The sequence below is a fragment of the Notothenia coriiceps genome, unplaced genomic scaffold, assembly GCF_000735185.1.
Source record: "Notothenia coriiceps isolate Sejong01 unplaced genomic scaffold, NC01 NC01_scaffold00024668, whole genome shotgun sequence".
NCBI lineage: Eukaryota > Metazoa > Chordata > Actinopteri > Perciformes > Nototheniidae > Notothenia > Notothenia coriiceps.
In genome coordinates, this window is record NW_011357369.1 from 1,724,463 (window position 1) to 1,741,810 (window position 17,348).

At 40.5% G+C, this 17,348-nt stretch overlaps 4 protein-coding genes across 6 annotated transcripts in view; 2 read left to right on the top strand and 2 right to left on the bottom strand.

The window, feature by feature from the left end:
• LOC104955675 (Fanconi anemia group M protein homolog) overlaps positions 1-17,348 on the top strand; it is a 430,065-nt gene that overhangs the window by 297,466 nt on the left and 115,251 nt on the right. The window lies entirely within an intron of this gene.
• soul3 (heme-binding protein soul3) overlaps positions 1-17,348 on the bottom strand; it is a 326,159-nt gene that overhangs the window by 293,161 nt on the left and 15,650 nt on the right. The gene's annotated exons all lie outside the window — the stretch shown is intronic.
• tmem234 (transmembrane protein 234) lies at positions 2,753-7,903 on the top strand. The gene is made up of 5 exons (XM_010782889.1): positions 2,753-2,987; positions 3,344-3,495; positions 3,595-3,661; positions 6,605-6,697; positions 7,001-7,903. The coding sequence occupies exons 1-5, from the start codon at positions 2,975-2,977 to the stop codon at positions 7,105-7,107; spliced, it is 432 nt and encodes a 143-aa protein (XP_010781191.1). The 5' UTR covers positions 2,753-2,974; the 3' UTR covers positions 7,108-7,903.
• dcdc2b (doublecortin domain containing 2B) lies at positions 6,860-13,717 on the bottom strand. Of its 3 annotated transcripts, none has more exons than XM_010782888.1 (13): positions 13,567-13,717; positions 13,079-13,374; positions 12,861-12,912; positions 11,435-11,505; positions 11,025-11,156; positions 10,794-10,928; positions 10,635-10,674; positions 10,436-10,501; positions 10,113-10,263; positions 9,230-9,339; positions 9,080-9,139; positions 8,450-8,527; positions 6,860-8,369 (listed from the first exon to the last, which is right to left on the bottom strand). In XM_010782888.1, exons 2-13 carry the CDS (start codon positions 13,360-13,362, stop codon positions 8,289-8,291), a joined length of 1,260 nt encoding a protein of 419 aa, XP_010781190.1. In that variant the 5' UTR covers positions 13,363-13,374; positions 13,567-13,717; the 3' UTR covers positions 6,860-8,288. The 3 variants fall into 3 exon arrangements, with proteins under 3 accessions (XP_010781190.1, XP_010781188.1, XP_010781189.1); XM_010782886.1 differs by having other exon boundaries at positions 10,776-10,928; XM_010782887.1 differs by having other exon boundaries at positions 10,776-10,928; positions 13,079-13,382.

The following is a 17,348-nucleotide window of genomic DNA, read 5'->3' on the forward strand; positions in this document are numbered from 1 at the left end:
GTGACCAAACAGCTACTGTCCCTCAGTCAGAACACTACCGCCGTCACAAAGACGCAAAAGAACAAATAACCATCCCAGAGTAAGGATAAAACATAGCTGTGTTTGTGTTCAAAAAAGTGTGTGTGTGTGTGTTGTGTGTGTGTAGTGTGTGTGTGTGTGTGTGTGTGTGTGTGTGTGTGTGTGTGTGTGTGTGTGGTGTGGGTGGTGTGGTGTGGTGTGTGTGTGTGTGTGTGTGTGTTGTGTGTTGTGTGGCGTGTGTGTGTGTGTTGTCGTGTGTGTGTGTGTGTGTGTGTGTGTGTGTGTGTGTGTGTGTGTGTGTGTGTGTGTGTGTGCGTGTGCGTGTGTGTGTTCATGCCTGCATTGTGTCCTTGTCCTCTTAACTTAGATACCGATAAAACACACCCTTGTGAAAGAGGTGTTTGTCTGGACACTATAAGGTCTTTGAAATTGTATGATGAGACAAGCCTCGTAAATAACAACAAATTGTGTCATGCAATCTGAAGGGATTGAGTGGCCCTCATACATTTGACCGAAAATATTTGCCATTCTCTGTTTTTCCTTGTGAGGGATGCCGTAGCTAAGCTACTTCACACACTTCTTGTCGAGAATAAGTTTGGAGCAATGTGTCAAATGTAAACAGACAAACTCAACCTTTCAACGTGTTCATTTTTCCTTCTCTGTCTCTCAGGTTCTGGGGCAATGATCGCTGTCATCGTCGTAGGCACCATCCTCATTCTCGCCATTCTTCTGATCATCCTGAAGACGTACAACAGGTAAAGCCGCATTCCTGTTTGATGGGGCAATTCCTGTGAATTTCACGAGCCATGAAACAAAACATCATTCTATTTGCATCAACTTCAAGGAGCACTATAAACCTGCTGCTGTTTATAGTTTTCTCTTCAGGCTAAGAAAAAACATAATTATTTTTATGCCAGAGGGGGTAAAAACTATAAATGTTTGCAACATTTACAATCTTTCTTTCAAAAGTAGAAGCGTAAAACATGGAAATACTAATTACAATTATTTAAGTTAAGGTAGTTTTGTAACTTTCTGCTGCTACCATTGTACGTTTTGGGACCCGCAAGGGGAATTTGAGGGGTAAAAACATTGAAATGGATTAATATGAAATAATGAATGATGAGAGATCAAATATAGACACTCATTTAAGGGTAAACAAAGTAAAAAGGTTAGGAAGTGTGGGTCACTTTATTCACAGAATTTTTGTTTTATCATTTATTAATGACAACTGTTGAAGTTAATGGCATACTAGCAAAATTATACCAGAAGGCCAGAGGGCAGGTCTATATCCATATTGATACATAACTGTTAAATACCAATTATGAAGATACAAACGCTGAATATCACATTGAATTGAAGGGAAGTAACATCATTGTCTATTTCTTTCCAGGCGGACACATGTATCCAGAGTCCTCGGAGGCAACGGCGGCCCCAAACCTCGACCGAAGTTGTCACAATCCACCGTTCAGAGCAACATGCCGCTGAGCACCCTGGGAATCAACTCTGTGTCGCGCAGTGTTTTTAACTCAAACCCGGCCTCGGAGAACAACTTCCAGCTGCCCAGAACGGAGCAGAACAGTGCAGAGGGAAACCACATAGAGCAGTCGAGCTCCATCAGTGACTCCACAGTGATCACCATACATGACACTCCACCCATAGGAGACACATAGCAACACGATTGTACTGACCGATGTGTCATCTTCATCCGTGACCAAATACTGTGTGCTGACTGAATCCCGTGGAGACTCGATCTGTGACGTTAGTGTCGTGACTGTCGATCTCCACCAACTGAGCCACTGCTGGTGATTACGATAACATGATGTCCTTTTGTGTGCTAAAACACACACCATGAACAGCATGCTACAATAAACAGACACAATGGATTGCATGAAGGATTTTGCATGAAAGGAAACTGAGGCTTTCTTGAGAAGAATTGCTTTTTGGCTACAGTCAGTGTTCAGATTATACATGCACTGTTTGTACTCTTTGCAGATTACTACTAATACCATGAAGACAATGTGTAGTAAAGACTGTAATGGCTTGTCCATGTTGCCTGTACATTTCTGTATTAAAGAGGACCACATAAGTTCACGAGTAAATGTAGTATTAGTGTAAACTTCTGAGAATGCAAAGGCGGTATGAAAGGGAAACTCAGTGTGTAGTATGTTTCAGCGAAATGTGCAAATGTATTTTGATTTACCATCAATATACCTTTCTAAATCTGGTTAACCTTGCATTAAATTATCTTTGTCTTCTGATAACAGATTTGTTTTCGTTAAAGGAATCTATAACATGTCAGTGTATATATTTGTACCATAACGAAGAGACCACAAAGATATTTTGTGAGACATCTGGGTGTCAGTCAAACACGCTGATCCTTTGATTCTGACGCCAAAGGATTTTGCACTTTATTTCCGTTGTTCCTTGTATTTGAATTGTTTGTGGTTGTTTAAATGAATTGAGATACAAATTAAATATAATATTTCTAATTGTGGCTTACCAGTTTTTTGAATGGAGCTTTATTTGTACAGACATGAAATGAGAAGGAAGCTTATAATCATATGCAACTCAACTAATGCATGTAACGTATAACTAAATGATGAGAAAAAAAAGAAAATATTAAAAAAGAATAACTATAATGATGATTTATTATTGTTAGTTATTGCGCCCTCAGCTGCTACCTTTCGGTACAACAACAGGGGAAAAATCCAAAGCAACATTCAAGATAACTAGAAACGTTACAAAAGGTTGAGGTTCATGAATGAGAGCATTGCCCCAAACAATTACGGTGGTTTATTTTAGTAGTTTTTAAACCTAAATTACTCCACTAAATAACTATCATTACTATTTTTTAAAAACCGTTTAATATTCTGGCAATTTACGTAACATTAACTAACTGAGCTGAAGAGCTGAAGTCCTGAACGCGACTCGTGAGTCATTGGATGTTTACATTACGATGGTGACCGTAGGTGAGTGGTTAAAAGCACAATTCCTCTCTCAAATCATGATATTTGGCACATTTTCTTATTTATTTTGATTCCGAAAATATATATCTACGTATCCGCTTCCTCTTGAGCACGTATAACGCTTAACTAACCAAAATAAAGCTACCTTTTTAAAGAGCTAATGCTAGGGAAGTAACGTTAAGCTAATGACCACCAGTATTTTCCATGGTGTTTATAGCACAGGTGCTAACTGCGCTACTCTTGTGGTTTATCGGGTCGTGGCTTGGTCATGGACACCTGTCGTTCAACACAACTAGTAGCATATCTGACCAGGGTGTGAAGCCACAGGGAAGATTGTATATGACTGTTCTATGTTGCAGTGGAGCTGCTGAGTCTCCTGCTGGTGTCCGTGCTGTGGGGCTGCACCAACCCCTTCCTGAAGAGAGGCACTGAGGGGATTGAACATGTCCAACACAGCAACAGAGTCTCACAGCTGCTGGCTGAGGTCAAGTTTCTTTTCCTAAACCTCAAGGTAAACACCCTTATATCCATTCATTGTTTGCCACTGTGAAAGGATTGCTTTTCCTTACAATTAGTTACATTGCACTTTGTTCCATGTGTTGCTCCACAGTACCTGGTCCCCTTTCTCCTGAACCAGAGTGGCTCTTTGGTGTACTATTACACACTCTCCACCACAGGTGAGACACACATCACTGTCTGAAGGTGGACTAACTGATAATTACCTTTTTAAAGCTGACATTTCAACGATAAGATAAGATAGTGCTTTATTGATCCCAATTTGGGACTTGTTTGCGTTGCAGCAGCATAAAAAGACATGGCATTGTACAATCAAAAAGCTATCACGAAGAGCACAGGTGTTGCTAATAAAATTAACGATAGCTGAGTTGTTCCATTACGTTTGCCAGTAAAGCACTCCATTTAGTTGGCAAGCACAATACTAAAGGCTTGGAAGTGGCTAAAGCAAAGCAATCATCATTATTGTTATTTCTCACACCTGTGCTTCTCTTCAGCCAATAAGGTGCTTTTCCTGCCTGCCTGCCCTCCCAGAAGTCACACACATAATAATGATATTTGTAAACTAATATAAATTGTTCTTTTATTTCAACCTGCTTTCAGCCAGTGAGAACAATTCTTCAGCCCACCTTATTTATGAAGACTAGGCATCTTTCACAGCAGACAAGTAGAAATGCACAGGTGTAACTAATATTAATAATAATGGCATAATAATGTAACATGTAATGTGATAGTTCCCAGTAAGCTTTGATAGTGAGTCGGAAAGCTCAATAATACCTAAAACAGCAAATGATACTGCTCGTGGTAACATGTGCAGCTTTAAATGTTAAACGGGAGGGATCATCCCTTAAGAACAATGGATAAATACAATCATCATCTATGACCTCCTGCCTTGATAATGTGCTTGTTTTTTTTTTTGTTTTTTGAGAAATAAATGTATTTCTACTGGTTTAGTTTTTTCAATATCCATTTATGAGAACATTGGTTCTTTGGGGTATTTTCCTTTTTGTTCTGAATTTACATCATCTATTTCCAGCAGGAGTCAAGCCTGCTCATTTGGCAGCAGTATACAGGACTGTCTCAGAAAATTAGAATATTGTGATAAAGTTCTTTATTTTCTGTAATGTAATTAAAAAAACAAAAATGTCATACATTCTGGATTCATTACAAATCAACTGAAATATTGCAAGCCTTTTATTATTTTAATATTGCTGATTATGGCATACAGCTTAAGAAAACTCAAATATCCTATCTCTAAATATTAGAATATCATGAAAAAGTATACTATGATATTCTAATATTTAGAGATAGGATATTTGAGTTTTCTTAAGCTGTATGCCATAATCAGCAATATTAAAATAATAAAAGGCTTGNTGTTTGAGAAATGACGTAGTTACGCCGCATGGGCGACCAAGCTCACCTAACCCCTTAGGAAAAACGTGCCCCGTCTTAGTCGGACATCCAATGTACAACGACGTTACGCCCGCCAAACCCTACACTACCTAGCGACCGCTCCACGAAGCTTATCCGTTAAAGGTTCTGACACCGCAGCGAAATCGAGCCTAACTACGTACAATCCGGAGGACCCACGAAACATTATCGGAAAGCGAACCGAAGAAGTGTTATTGTAAGGTGTTATAAAGAACCCGGTAACATACACCACAGACCCAAGTCCAGTAACAGCACGCTAAACGTGTCGGCAGGATGTAAGGGAAGGGCTTCCTAATGTGGGGGCAGTAACGGATATTTACCCCCAGCAAAGTTCCATGCTAGGGTCGTCAAATGACCACTTACGCCCGGATAGTACCGGCCTGTCCTGACAACTCCGGGTCTCAGGCGGTCTAGTACGAACCCTTTACTTTTGGGTCAATTTGATACACCAAAAGGAGTAGACGCGTGAACACCGCCTCCGAAAACAGCACGCCGTTGGATGCCCGATACCGGTACATCACGCAGTTTTAGAAAAAGGAGAGAAAAAGGTACCATGCCTGTCGAAAAGTGTCCGGGCTCCAATTGAGAACCCTCGGAACACAGTACTCACGGAATGGTATTATCACCTGGATGGTAAGCTCCGTCTGTCCGGAACCTGGTACCAGAAGGGAGGGATTCTCGCGTGAGACGACACTCGACATCCGCGGTGTTGAACAGTGGTGGAATGGTGACCCACTTATAACGAGTTCTGTTTTTGTGAGACTAGGCCCATCATTTAAAACGACACGCGCCGCAAGAGGTCGGAAAAATGTAGGACCGTAGACCGCGTGTAACTGTAAGGTTCTACTATGAGATGTATTTCGCAGAAAGAGAGGTCCTTGAACCCAGCGGACTTCTTTTCTCTGATAGCCAATGGGTGACACGTTGTAACTAGTTATGTATTGCACAACGAGAAAGAAAAAGAGAAGCCAGATACTGTTGGTTCCAAGTTCGAAACACCTGCTCGAACGACTCGGAGAAGGCAACCAGGAAAGTAACTCAAAGTCATTGCAACCAGTGAGAGAACTGGGTACCAGCCCTCCCTTTTGCTTTAGTAGACCCAGATAAAATCGAACCAATGTTCTCATAAATGGATATTGAAAAAACTAAACCAGTAGAAATACATTTATTTCTCAAAAAACAAAAAAAACAAGCACATTATCAAGGCAGGTTAAGGGATGATCCCTCCCGTTTAACATTTAAATCTGCACATGTTACCACGAGCAGTATCATTTGCTGTTTTAGGTATTATTGAGCTTTCCGACTCACTATCAAAGCTTACTGGGANTCCCAACCAAGTACTGAGTGCATTAATGGACATTTTCAAATGTTTGATTGTGTTTTGTTGTTATAAATCTTTTTTTTTTACATGGTCTGAGGAACTATTCTAATTTTTTGAGATAGGATTTTTGAGTTTTCTTAAGCTGTATGCCATAATCAGCAATATTAAAATAATAAAAGGCTTGCAATATTTCAGTTGATTTGTAATGAATCCAGAATGTATGACATTTTTGTTTTTTTAATTGCATTACAGAAAATAAAGAACTTTATCACAATATTCTAATTTTCTGAGACAGTCCTGTATATACAAGTATATATCTATATGATAAATGTTCTTCTCCACTTCTCCTCCCCAGAGATTTCGCTGGCTGTTCCTGTGGCCAACTCTCTTACCTTCCTCTGCACTCTGCTCACCGGCAAGTTTCTGGGTGAAGAGTTTGGAGGCAAACGTAAGGGACTTTATTTTCATACACAAGCTAGCTTTCAAGTACCAGGGCAGTTAAACATTGAGTAATACTGATGCAGGCACATCTGGGATACTTCAAGCTTTAGGAGGAAAAATGTGGCTTCAAAACAAATTCAGAGCGGTTACATAAGCAAGACACAAGACATTTTTTATAGCATTTTATGGAGCAGTTAATTCCCTCCTCTGCCTGAAAAAAATACAGTACTGGTTGTGCTCTGTCTTTTTAAATGTGTTTTTTTCACTTTCATTTTTCTTTCATATCCTCCCCACTCCTCACTCTCTGCAGAGGCTGTCGCGGGAATGTTCCTCACCACAGCTGGCATCACGCTGTGTGTTATAAGCTCCATTAATGACACAGACACTGTGAAGCAGAATATGACCCAGGAACTCTAACAGGGATGAGGATTAAATACAAACTCCCATACCTTCAAGTGGTTCCTTTGCAGGGAAGGAAAGGCCAAAGCAGATTTGGGGCGGGACTAGAGGGGGCAATTAAGATTCTGACAGCGACTCCTTAGAGCAACGGCTCTGGTGGGAGAATGGTGCCTAAATGAATTCAGTGTGAGCTTCAAAAAACCTGCCCAGAAGCTTTTACGCCAAGTTTAAGGGGAATTGGGTGCATGTGGGGTTCAACTCAAGGATAGACTAGATTTATGGGGCTTGCATACAAGTTGGTGGTTGTTAACTTTTACGTTTAAGTACTCTGCTGCCCCGCTATGTGACTGGCATCTGCATAAATGCTATAGAGACCAAACAGAAATAAGGCTGGGTTTTGAAAATGAACCAATTAGATCTAACCTTTTCGTTTAACGGGGACATTTTACTGCAGACTCCTTCTGTTTGGGAAAGAGCAGGACACAGGAGAGAACAAATGGCTGTTTTGCCCGAGGATAAGACGATTATTCATTTACTTATTTTCTGGCTGTCTTGACTCTTGTTTACATAATGTATCACTGAGTTAGATAAAATAATGGTTTTGTTGTTTTATAGCGAGTTACCTTGTTGTATGCTGCGCGATATGTCTGAAGTATTTCCGAAACAACAGTGATGTACATAGTAATATATTTAGTTTTTATTGTTACAGTATTTTATTGACAAAAGATTCTGTACAGAATGTGGCTGGTATTCTATTAATAAATTGTTGGCAAAACATAATTTTTTGTCTGAATCACTGACTGAGTCTTAAAATATCCCAAAAATATTGTTTCTTATGTACATTTTGAATATGGAATATAATGCGTCCCCGAACACCTAGACAGTTTATGAATCATTCCTGTAAAACAGATTCACAACAATATAATATAACACTAACTTTATGAAGGGGATAATGTCAGAATAGCGTTGTTTTGTCAGATTCTGGATTGTACTAGAACTAAAGAGTGTTTAAATCTCCTGAGTTATTTGTTCTTATTTTGCATGCCTGTTCACATTTTGGACTTTGTTCTAAAATAAAACATCAATTCAAGTTGTCGCTTGGCTCCTTAACACTTTTTTAAAGTACTACAAATGTAATCAAACATTCATTGGAGCACATCTGGTCATCATAGAAACAGCCGCTGGCTCGTCAGCTGTAGTTAAACCTCTTTGATGAATTCACCAGGACTCCTGATGATGGTTGTGTTCTGTTGTATTGACGGGGCAACCTGTGGGCTCTCCTGTTAGAGGATATAACGGAAACAGTGTTAGAGGAAAAGCAATGAAGCATTTTAATACACTTTGAGGTGGGTAGACTCACCTTTTCTTCCCTGCTCTCTACCTGAGATGTGTTTGACGAAGGCCTTGACTTCAAAGACGTCTGCTGCCTTTCAGGATCCTGAAATTAGACACACATTGAATGCTGAAAAATGTCTGTGTCCCTTTACTACTGAACATAAGCAGTACAGTCTGTCATCCCAGAATTTCATCATACTCCATGGTCCTTGCATACTATTCTGTTGTTTCACACCATTTGTTGAGATGTTACCGTGTTACAGGTTAAACATATCATATTCTGAACCCATTTACACAGAAACTGAACCTCTTAATATCAGCACCCGTGTGTTGTGTAATTGTAACCGCCCACTCATATGTCCTATACTGTACCTGCTTTCCCATCATTTGTGAAAGTCTCTTGAGAAAAAAGGGTTTATGTGTTTTTGTTCCCAAATGCAGAATCCAGTGTCATTTGTTCATCACGCATATTTAAATTGGCAACTGTGTAGAATACAAAAAAGGTCACGGTAATGTATAAATACATAAATTAATTTATTTCCCATCATCCACCTCTTTTCTAAATCATACCCAGTCTGTAAATGTGAAGGACATTGTTTTTCCACATTTCTCCAATGATACAGGAAGCTAACAGATGAGCATGAACAATGCCTACCTGCTGAGTGTTGTCTAGAGGAGCGTTTTGTTCCTCATCCTCCACTATCTCTGCTACTCTCTTTGGAAAGAGAATGAGAGACAGATTAAGAGTTAGCTCTGCTTTAAACAAACATGAAGAAAGAAAAAAATGTTAATGTGTAAAGCTGACCTGGTCAACAGGAAGCTCTGTAGCTGTGTTTTCGTCCTCGTGCACCTCCTCGGCCCCTCGTGCCTCCTCTCTTCTCCTCCGTGCTGCTCTCTTCAACAGGCTGGGCTGGACTGTGACAGACAGACATCAAAAAGCTGCTGCTGTGATCAACAGAACATTTATTATACGCATGCCTACTCCTGGACCCATCGACCTGATACTTCTTTCTGCTCAGTTGTGTTCAAGGACAGCTTGTTGTTGGGCTGAGTCTCTCTTTTGAATATAAAAAATGGTATTGACTGTTTTGTTTGCTGACTCCTCATAACCGGCTAGTGGGCAATGAACAACTGCTTTAGTAGCAAAAAAAACCTTACCTTGGCTGCTGTAGGCCACATTTGGTTTTTTGACAGGGCTCAAACACCAACATCCATAGAAACACTGTTTTAGGCACATGGTAGCTATGTGACAACGATTAACATGATGAACAGATTAGCTAATCAGAACAAAACATTTGATACTGCTATGAACCGGTATTCCTGCATCTTGTGACTGTGCAACACCCTCTTCTTGTATAAGCACGTGAAGGACGCTGTTCTGGGAACTAGTTGTATCATATAGCTCTGTTTGTGATGACTACTTCCATTCTTGCAAGCATAATAAATACATGTATCCTGATATTGAAGCTCAAGCCGGTGACCAGTGATATTTTTCCAACACTTATAATCAGTTAAATTCATCACCACATGAGATGAATAAATCCCACATTTACTTGTCTTTGTCGCTATATTGAGGGAGGTAAGAGAGAGATCCAGCAGGAGGACATCTGCATTTTAAAAAGTTCGCCTTTCTAGTTCAAATGAGGAACACTAAATTCAGTTTAAAGTTTAAAGTTGGGGTTTCTAACCAGATCCGTTGCTGAGTGGGGGTCTGGGCTGTCCTCTGTTGTTGCGGATCTTGACGGGCCTGGAGAAGAAGGCAGACGTCTCCTCTCTCCTGCTCTGCTCTGCTGGAGCTGCAGCTTCATCTCCTGTGGACTTCACCCTGCGACCATCTGACTGAAATTCATGGGATGCAACTGACTAAATATAATTTCATTTATAGGCAAAATAAAAATACTCTCTGCACAGTTTGTCTCGCTGGGGTATTGAACGTGTTAGGAATAATACACAAAACAAATTAGCACTCCCTATATAGCTCTTGTGGTGCGAATTATTGACCGATTTGTACCTCTGGGGAGTCGAGGAGGGCTGAGTCACTGTACTGATCCTCTGGACCACTTCCTGCTTTCCTGTTCTGAGAGAAACACACAAACACATACAGCTGTCACTCACACCTGACATGTGAACATAAGGGAAGACAAACAATGCTTAGACTGTATGTTAAGACTTAAAGGTATGGTGAATAAACTGCATATAATTAAAGGTACCTCATTTCTCCTTAACAGCCTTCTCTTTCCTTGGTAATATCTGCAAAATAAAGAAAACAATGCCTTAAATGTTTAAAAAACAAGTCTTGTCTGACAATCAACTTTTTATTTATGGAGCAGAACAGACATATTTACACACACCCACAGAGGACCTTGTACCTCTCTGTAGCTTTTGAAACCAACAGCTCCACATATGGAAGTTTCTTGAACCTCTCAGTTCCCACGGCAACATAGCAGTGGCCAGTCTCCAGTTCCACGGCTGACGACAAAGTCGCTCCTTCCAGAGAGCACAACCTGATAAAGCACCCGGGTCACAGGGAGGTTTTTATTCTATTTATTCTCGTCTATTTTTGTTCCACACGTGTATTTAATGGGTTTCCTGTCACTGACCTGCGCACAGCTCCGGTTCTTAAGCTGACCTTCTCAGTGACCAGACTCAGGATCTGCTCCAGGTCCTGCTGCATGCTCCGAGGAATGATGAACCGGAATGGTGGACAAAGCAAGTCTCCATTTCGGAAAACGCTGAACAGAGAACACAGGGTTTCTTAAGGTCCTAATGTTAAGTCAAAGTAAAAGATGGGAAACATCTTCAGCCAAAGCTATGAGACTATGATTCTGAATTAGATAAATCAAGGGGTATCTTTCAAAGTAACAGTCTTTTACTTTTTGTTTCCCTGGACAAATAAAAACATTTACACAAGTTATTACAACTCATTCTGAGAAGGAGCCACCGTCAAATTGTTAGTTACCTATTTCCTCAAAAGAAACATTATTTATTTTATGTAGTTTATCAAACTCACTGTATAATGCATGGTAGAGGTATAAACTTTCTCCATTTGGCTGAAACATTGAGCCTCTGGGATGCTTTGGCCTGCAGAAGACAAGAAAATCAGATAGTTGATACTGCAAACTCAGCGATATTGAAAATTCCTCTTAAATCATGTACTGTATATCCTGCACATCCATCATAGAAAAAAATATTTATCCTTAACCTGTAATGGCTCACTAACTATTCTGCTCAAGTGGCGCAGCAAATGAATCCAACATCACTGCGAGATGTCTTAAGAGTCACATTCATATTGTGATCTGAGGGTTCCTCTCAAAGCCCATTTTGTCCCATATTTCAATTTTGTCCCATATTTTAATTAACTCTTTAGTCGATATCCATGTCTGCCTCTGATATGTAGCTGGACTAAATCAATCCACTAAGAACAACCCAGACATTGATAATCTCCCGTTATTGTTTTTACTTTGAAGAGAGAGACGTTTGATGCATTTACATTGTCTCAGAGCAGAGAATAAGGAGGCATGGGGCGGTGAATTGTGGGTAATATAGGCCTGTCCAGACACGCACACAGCCCTGATAACACTACGTGAAAGCACCACTCTTTGTTTCACCAGCTGGATCAAACACAACTCACATACAGACACACTTCCTGCATTGCTCCACAGCAACCACAACACAGGCATGTAAGACTTTAAAACCTAAGCACTCTCGCTTTCCAAATGGCAGTCACCCAAGGCACATACAATCGGTCTCCACTCCTTTTATGTTTTTCAGAAAAGTAACACTGATGGTTTGAGACTGAGAGCACACTTAAAAAAAGGGGGTCATACTGTACATGCCAAGGGGTCAGAATACAAAGCAAGCACTCCTCAGCATGTGTGAACGTGTTTGAAATGAATTTTGTTTGGATTTTAAGAGAGCTTCCCACCATCACTGAAGAAAACAGATTTCAGATTCACTAGACAACGGTTATAAAATCTGATTTACTTCAGACTTTCTGCTCTTTGGCGACATCCAACTGTAACTACACGTGTCACATTGGAGCTTTTACAGGGCGCCCCACAAGGCCTGAGGGACATGTAAATGACAGTTAAGTCATCAGACCATTGTATCCGGTAATTTACATGACAACCACACGGACATCGAGGGGACGGTAAACGCAAAGGGTGGCTCTAATCAAACTAATGCCAACAAAACAATGTGTCGTCAAATGTAAAGGCAAATCTTACTAATGGAAATTCCCGAGACCTTTCCTGTCTGATATCAGGCAAGGAAAATCCTGCCGTCATTATCATATTGGCTTTGGCACAATATCAACTAGAAAAGGTTGGATTTGAGTACAGTGCCAGGGGGTGCATTCTTCCTGGTTAAACTGGAATTAATCAGTGATGGAGTGGGCCTTCAAAGCAAAACGCCCACACATCAAAATAAAAGCCTACCTGGGTTTCTTCACGGCCAGCAGGCTGCTTTTTCGTTCTTGCGGTCAGGTAACTATGCATTAAAACAAAAGATATAACGAAGAAAATCCTTTTAAAACCTTTTCTCACACAAAAGGTATGTTAGAATGGATTATTAATTCATTTCCTTTCATTTTAGACACAGAAAGCCTCTAGAACTGCACACTAATATCAGCATAGTAAATGTTTTTTGTACTTACTCAAGTTTTTTGAACCGTTCAAAGCCAGCAGCAACATACTTGGCTCCTGTCTGAAGATCCTGGAGGTCTGAGACCCTGTGCCCCTGCCTGGGCGTGTAGAGGGTCCTGACGGCCAAGGGGGCCCCGATGCTCCGGGTCACTTCAGTCAGAAAGGCCTCCATGCTGGCCACCTGTCGCTGGTTGACCACAAACCTGCGTCCACTGTAGAAAGGGTCTCCATTCTTATAGACCACCACGCTCTTCACTGGAGGCAGGAGAGCCGTGGCTGCTATGCTGGCAGCCATCTGAGCCAGGTGCTGATAGTCCACACACACATTTTTTAAAAAGGTGTTATTTAAACCACTAACACCACATCGTTCTCTCCACATACATGTCATTTCACTCACTTAGCCTATAATTGCATTTACTGACCATCTTCATACACCAGGTACATTTACATAACACATTCTTTGAATCACACTTGAATAAAAACCATGTTCAGTCACTACCTCCTGTTGAACGATGAAGCGAGGAAAGGCTTGAATCGGAGGCGAAAGGTGGAAATCCTTCCCTTCTGTTGTTGTGATCCGTCTGGACTCCCACTCATCACGTTCTACTCTCTCTATCCCCCCTAGCACACACGCACAAATTCACACACTACTCCACTGACGGCGGTGAGTATTTCCTGGTTGCTATGGCAGCGTGGCCAGCAATGACCGGCTTTGTGGGCCAAACCATCGGCAGCAACCACAACAAAAGGGGACAGACAGATGAGAGAAGGGGTGGGTCGCTGTGTTGTTGTAAGCTGAATCAATAAGATAACTTCTACACCCACTTGTCTGTATTTTCCCCCCAAAACATATTTGCCAAATATCAATATGTATATTGGCATAAGCTGGCAATTATGGTGACAAAACCATTACGGAAATGTGACCTTTTAAACATGACATTTGATCTAAAAACAAGGACCTTTTTTGGAAGCAGGACAATGTAATTTTGACTTTTAAAAGCTGAGTTCTCTTTAATGATATTAATACCTTAAGACTAGAGCAGCTTAATAGGAGACAGTTGTGTGCAGAACTCCTATGTGATGCGTGAGAGCTCATTCATTGTGATCTAAATGGGGAATTTGAGCTTCTGTGAGTCACAACCAACTTGTTTTGAGCCAGCGATCGCCCTGACCTGGATTGAGTTAACCTTTTCCTACACAACAGTAACTACCTCACCCAGTCACAAATTATGTCACGAGACCGATATGAGCAGTGGCAACAACAGCAGAAAGTAGACTTTTTAGAAAAATACAGTTTCATCTTTATTTTTAAACATAGCAAATAAAATATACACAATGTACAGATCTACGAAAAAGGAGTTAATTCCATGGATGACAATTTATATCCGGTGTCTTTGCATTTGAGTAAAATAATATCGTGACAGCGATCAGTCCAGTTCAGATTACTTCTGCCTTCAAGATACGCTCAGCCCATCCTTGAGTGACAAGTACTGTAGAGGAGAAGGAAGAGAGGGAAAAAACAATCATTAAAAGTTCATTCTTCTGACCCGTTACACCTCAGGTGAACTGAATCCCATGCATGAGTAAATCCTGCTGGTCTGGGTTCAGCTGCAGTTTACATTTGGTGTTGCTTTTGCACATTCCTCCACATCTTGACACCTTTACACCCTCTGGAGCTGCAGGGTGCTACATGGGGGCAGTGGTGCAGGTTTGGTGAAGACAGCAATTTGTTAATAGATACATTACGGGATTAGATTAGTACACAGGCTGGCTGCAAAGGTGGCAGAAAGCTAGATAAGCTAAAAACATTATTGCAGATGCACGCAGATAATAAGGAGATTGGATTATAGGAAGAACATGATGCTGAAGGATGCTCTGTGCTGCTTTACTGCTATCAGGACATGTTGATTGTGTTCAATAGGTAACACTGTGATTATTATTTAGGTATTAATATCTACAATATTGGTTTAAGTATTTCTTCTAGAAATAATGCATCTTTGACCCAATTTACTGACTTACTTCTGAGGTCAGTTATTAAATGTTGTTTGTCATTTTCTTACAGCAGGAGACTGCCACCAATTCATAAATGTATTGAAACGCCACATCCCTCCCTTCCTTCAAATTACCTTTTTCCTGCTGTCAATGGCCTGTTGGAGCCAGACCAGCTCCATGGTCATGGTGTTTCTATGGAGACGCAAGGCCTGTTGGGTGGGGGGCACTTCCTGAGCCAAGCTGAACTGTCGGGGACCTGGAGGAAAGGTGAGCGATAAGGCATTAACTCCACAGGAATCACATCCGCTGGCAACCACTGTTACATGCGTTTTCTACATGTTTTGTGTTTATTCTTCTCTTTCGTTTAAAAGCTCACATTTTGATCAGATTAAATAAGTGTTATGCATTTGATCACTGACATGCTGTTTTTTTTTAAGTTATTTAAAAAAAGATGAAAAGGTCCCTTTCTTAAGTTATTACTGTTAAACACATTATAATAAGTGTAGAGTGTCATCCTCCCTCAATCGCTCTTCACTGTCTAAATTCAGCTATGCTATCATTAAAAAAGGAATAAAGGCCAAACATTTTCTTTTAAAATACAAAACTATAATAATATTCGAAGCAAACCATAGCCGATATGTTCCATAATCAACTGAATATATATATTTTGTATACAGATATTAATGTCTGCAGTGCTGTGAGAGGAACTACTTTTGTTATGTTAGCAGCCGTCACCTTTGTGAGAATGACCCTCGTTGTTGTCCAGCTCCAAACTGCTCCAGACGGTGGTGGAGTCTCCATCTTTCTCCCCCTCAGTGCTTCCTTTCTGTCCCTCTCCATCCTCTCTAACATTACTGCTGAGGGAACAGTCCTCAGAGGGAGAAGCCTGTCTTTTGGTTTGTGAATCATCTCGCTCTGCTTCTATCTTCTCAAGCAGGACATGATGGTCTCCTTTCTCCTCTGGTAAGGGTGCTGAAGACGATGATGACGATGACAGTAATGATAGGCTCTGGGTACTGACACAGACATCTGGTCCAGGAGTTGAAGATTTTCTGCTAGAGCTGCGGTGTCGTAGGAATGGGCACTCCTGGTAATGCATGAGAACAGAGGTACAATTTATTTATATTATTTAATCAAGAACTGTACTTCAGTACAATATGACTATATTTTTACTATATTTGAGTTTTTTATTTGTATGCCACTTTCTACTTGTGAGGAAGTAGATTTGAGCAATATATAGGCCATTGTGACATTCCACATTATTTTCACATACAAAACAATCAATCGATTAATTGAGAAATGATCAGTAGTAATCCATAATGAATTAATAATTGTTTGCTGTTAATATAAAGAAAGAACCTTTCTTTTTAAAGATAGCTACAGATTTTATTGCTCCACCTCTCACTACTCTTTTTAACCTCTCTCTCAGCTCAAACACAATTCCAAAATTGTGGAAGTCAGCTTATGTCCTGCCTTTACTAAAAGGAGGGTAGGCCACTTTATTAAATAATTATAGGCCCATCTCTAAATTATCAGCTCTGGCTAAGGTTCTTGAACGCCTAGTGAGTGAACAGGTAAAGGTGTTTTTATGTACAAATGACATCCTGTCTAAACATCAGTCAGGCTTCAGAAAGCAACATAGCACCATCACTGCCACAATGAATATGTGGCGAGTATTTTAGATAATAAGCAGAGTTGTGCAGCTCTATTTATTGACCTGTCCAAAGCATTTGATACCGTCGATCATCGCATCTTAAAGCAGAGGCTACTCAGTATTGGCATATCCAGCCATGCAGTGGGGTGGTTTCTGAACTACCTCGCTGAAAGGTCCCAATGTGTTCATTTTGATGGGCTGTCTTCTGAGTGGTTAAACATTACTAATGGTGTTCCTCAAGGTTCTGTTTTAAGTCCACTTTTATTCTCCATCTACATCAATAGTTTAGGTGAAAATGTCGATGGAGCAACCTTACATTTTTATGCGGACGATACCGTGATGTACTGTGCAGGTCCCTCCATTAAGGAGGCTGTTGTTAAATTGCAAGCTGTTTTTAACATTATTCAGACTCAGCTCTCTGAGCTTAAGCTTCTTTTAAAATGTTGATAAAATCAAGGTAATGCTCTTTTCAAAAGCTAAAAAGACACCAAGACCACTTTGGATATTGTAACTACGCAAGGAATAAAACTTGAAGTGGTTACCTGTTACAAATACCTAGGTATCTGGCTTGATGACTGTCTCTCTTTTAAACTTCATGTCAATAACCTGCTTAAAAAACTGAGGGTTAGACTAGG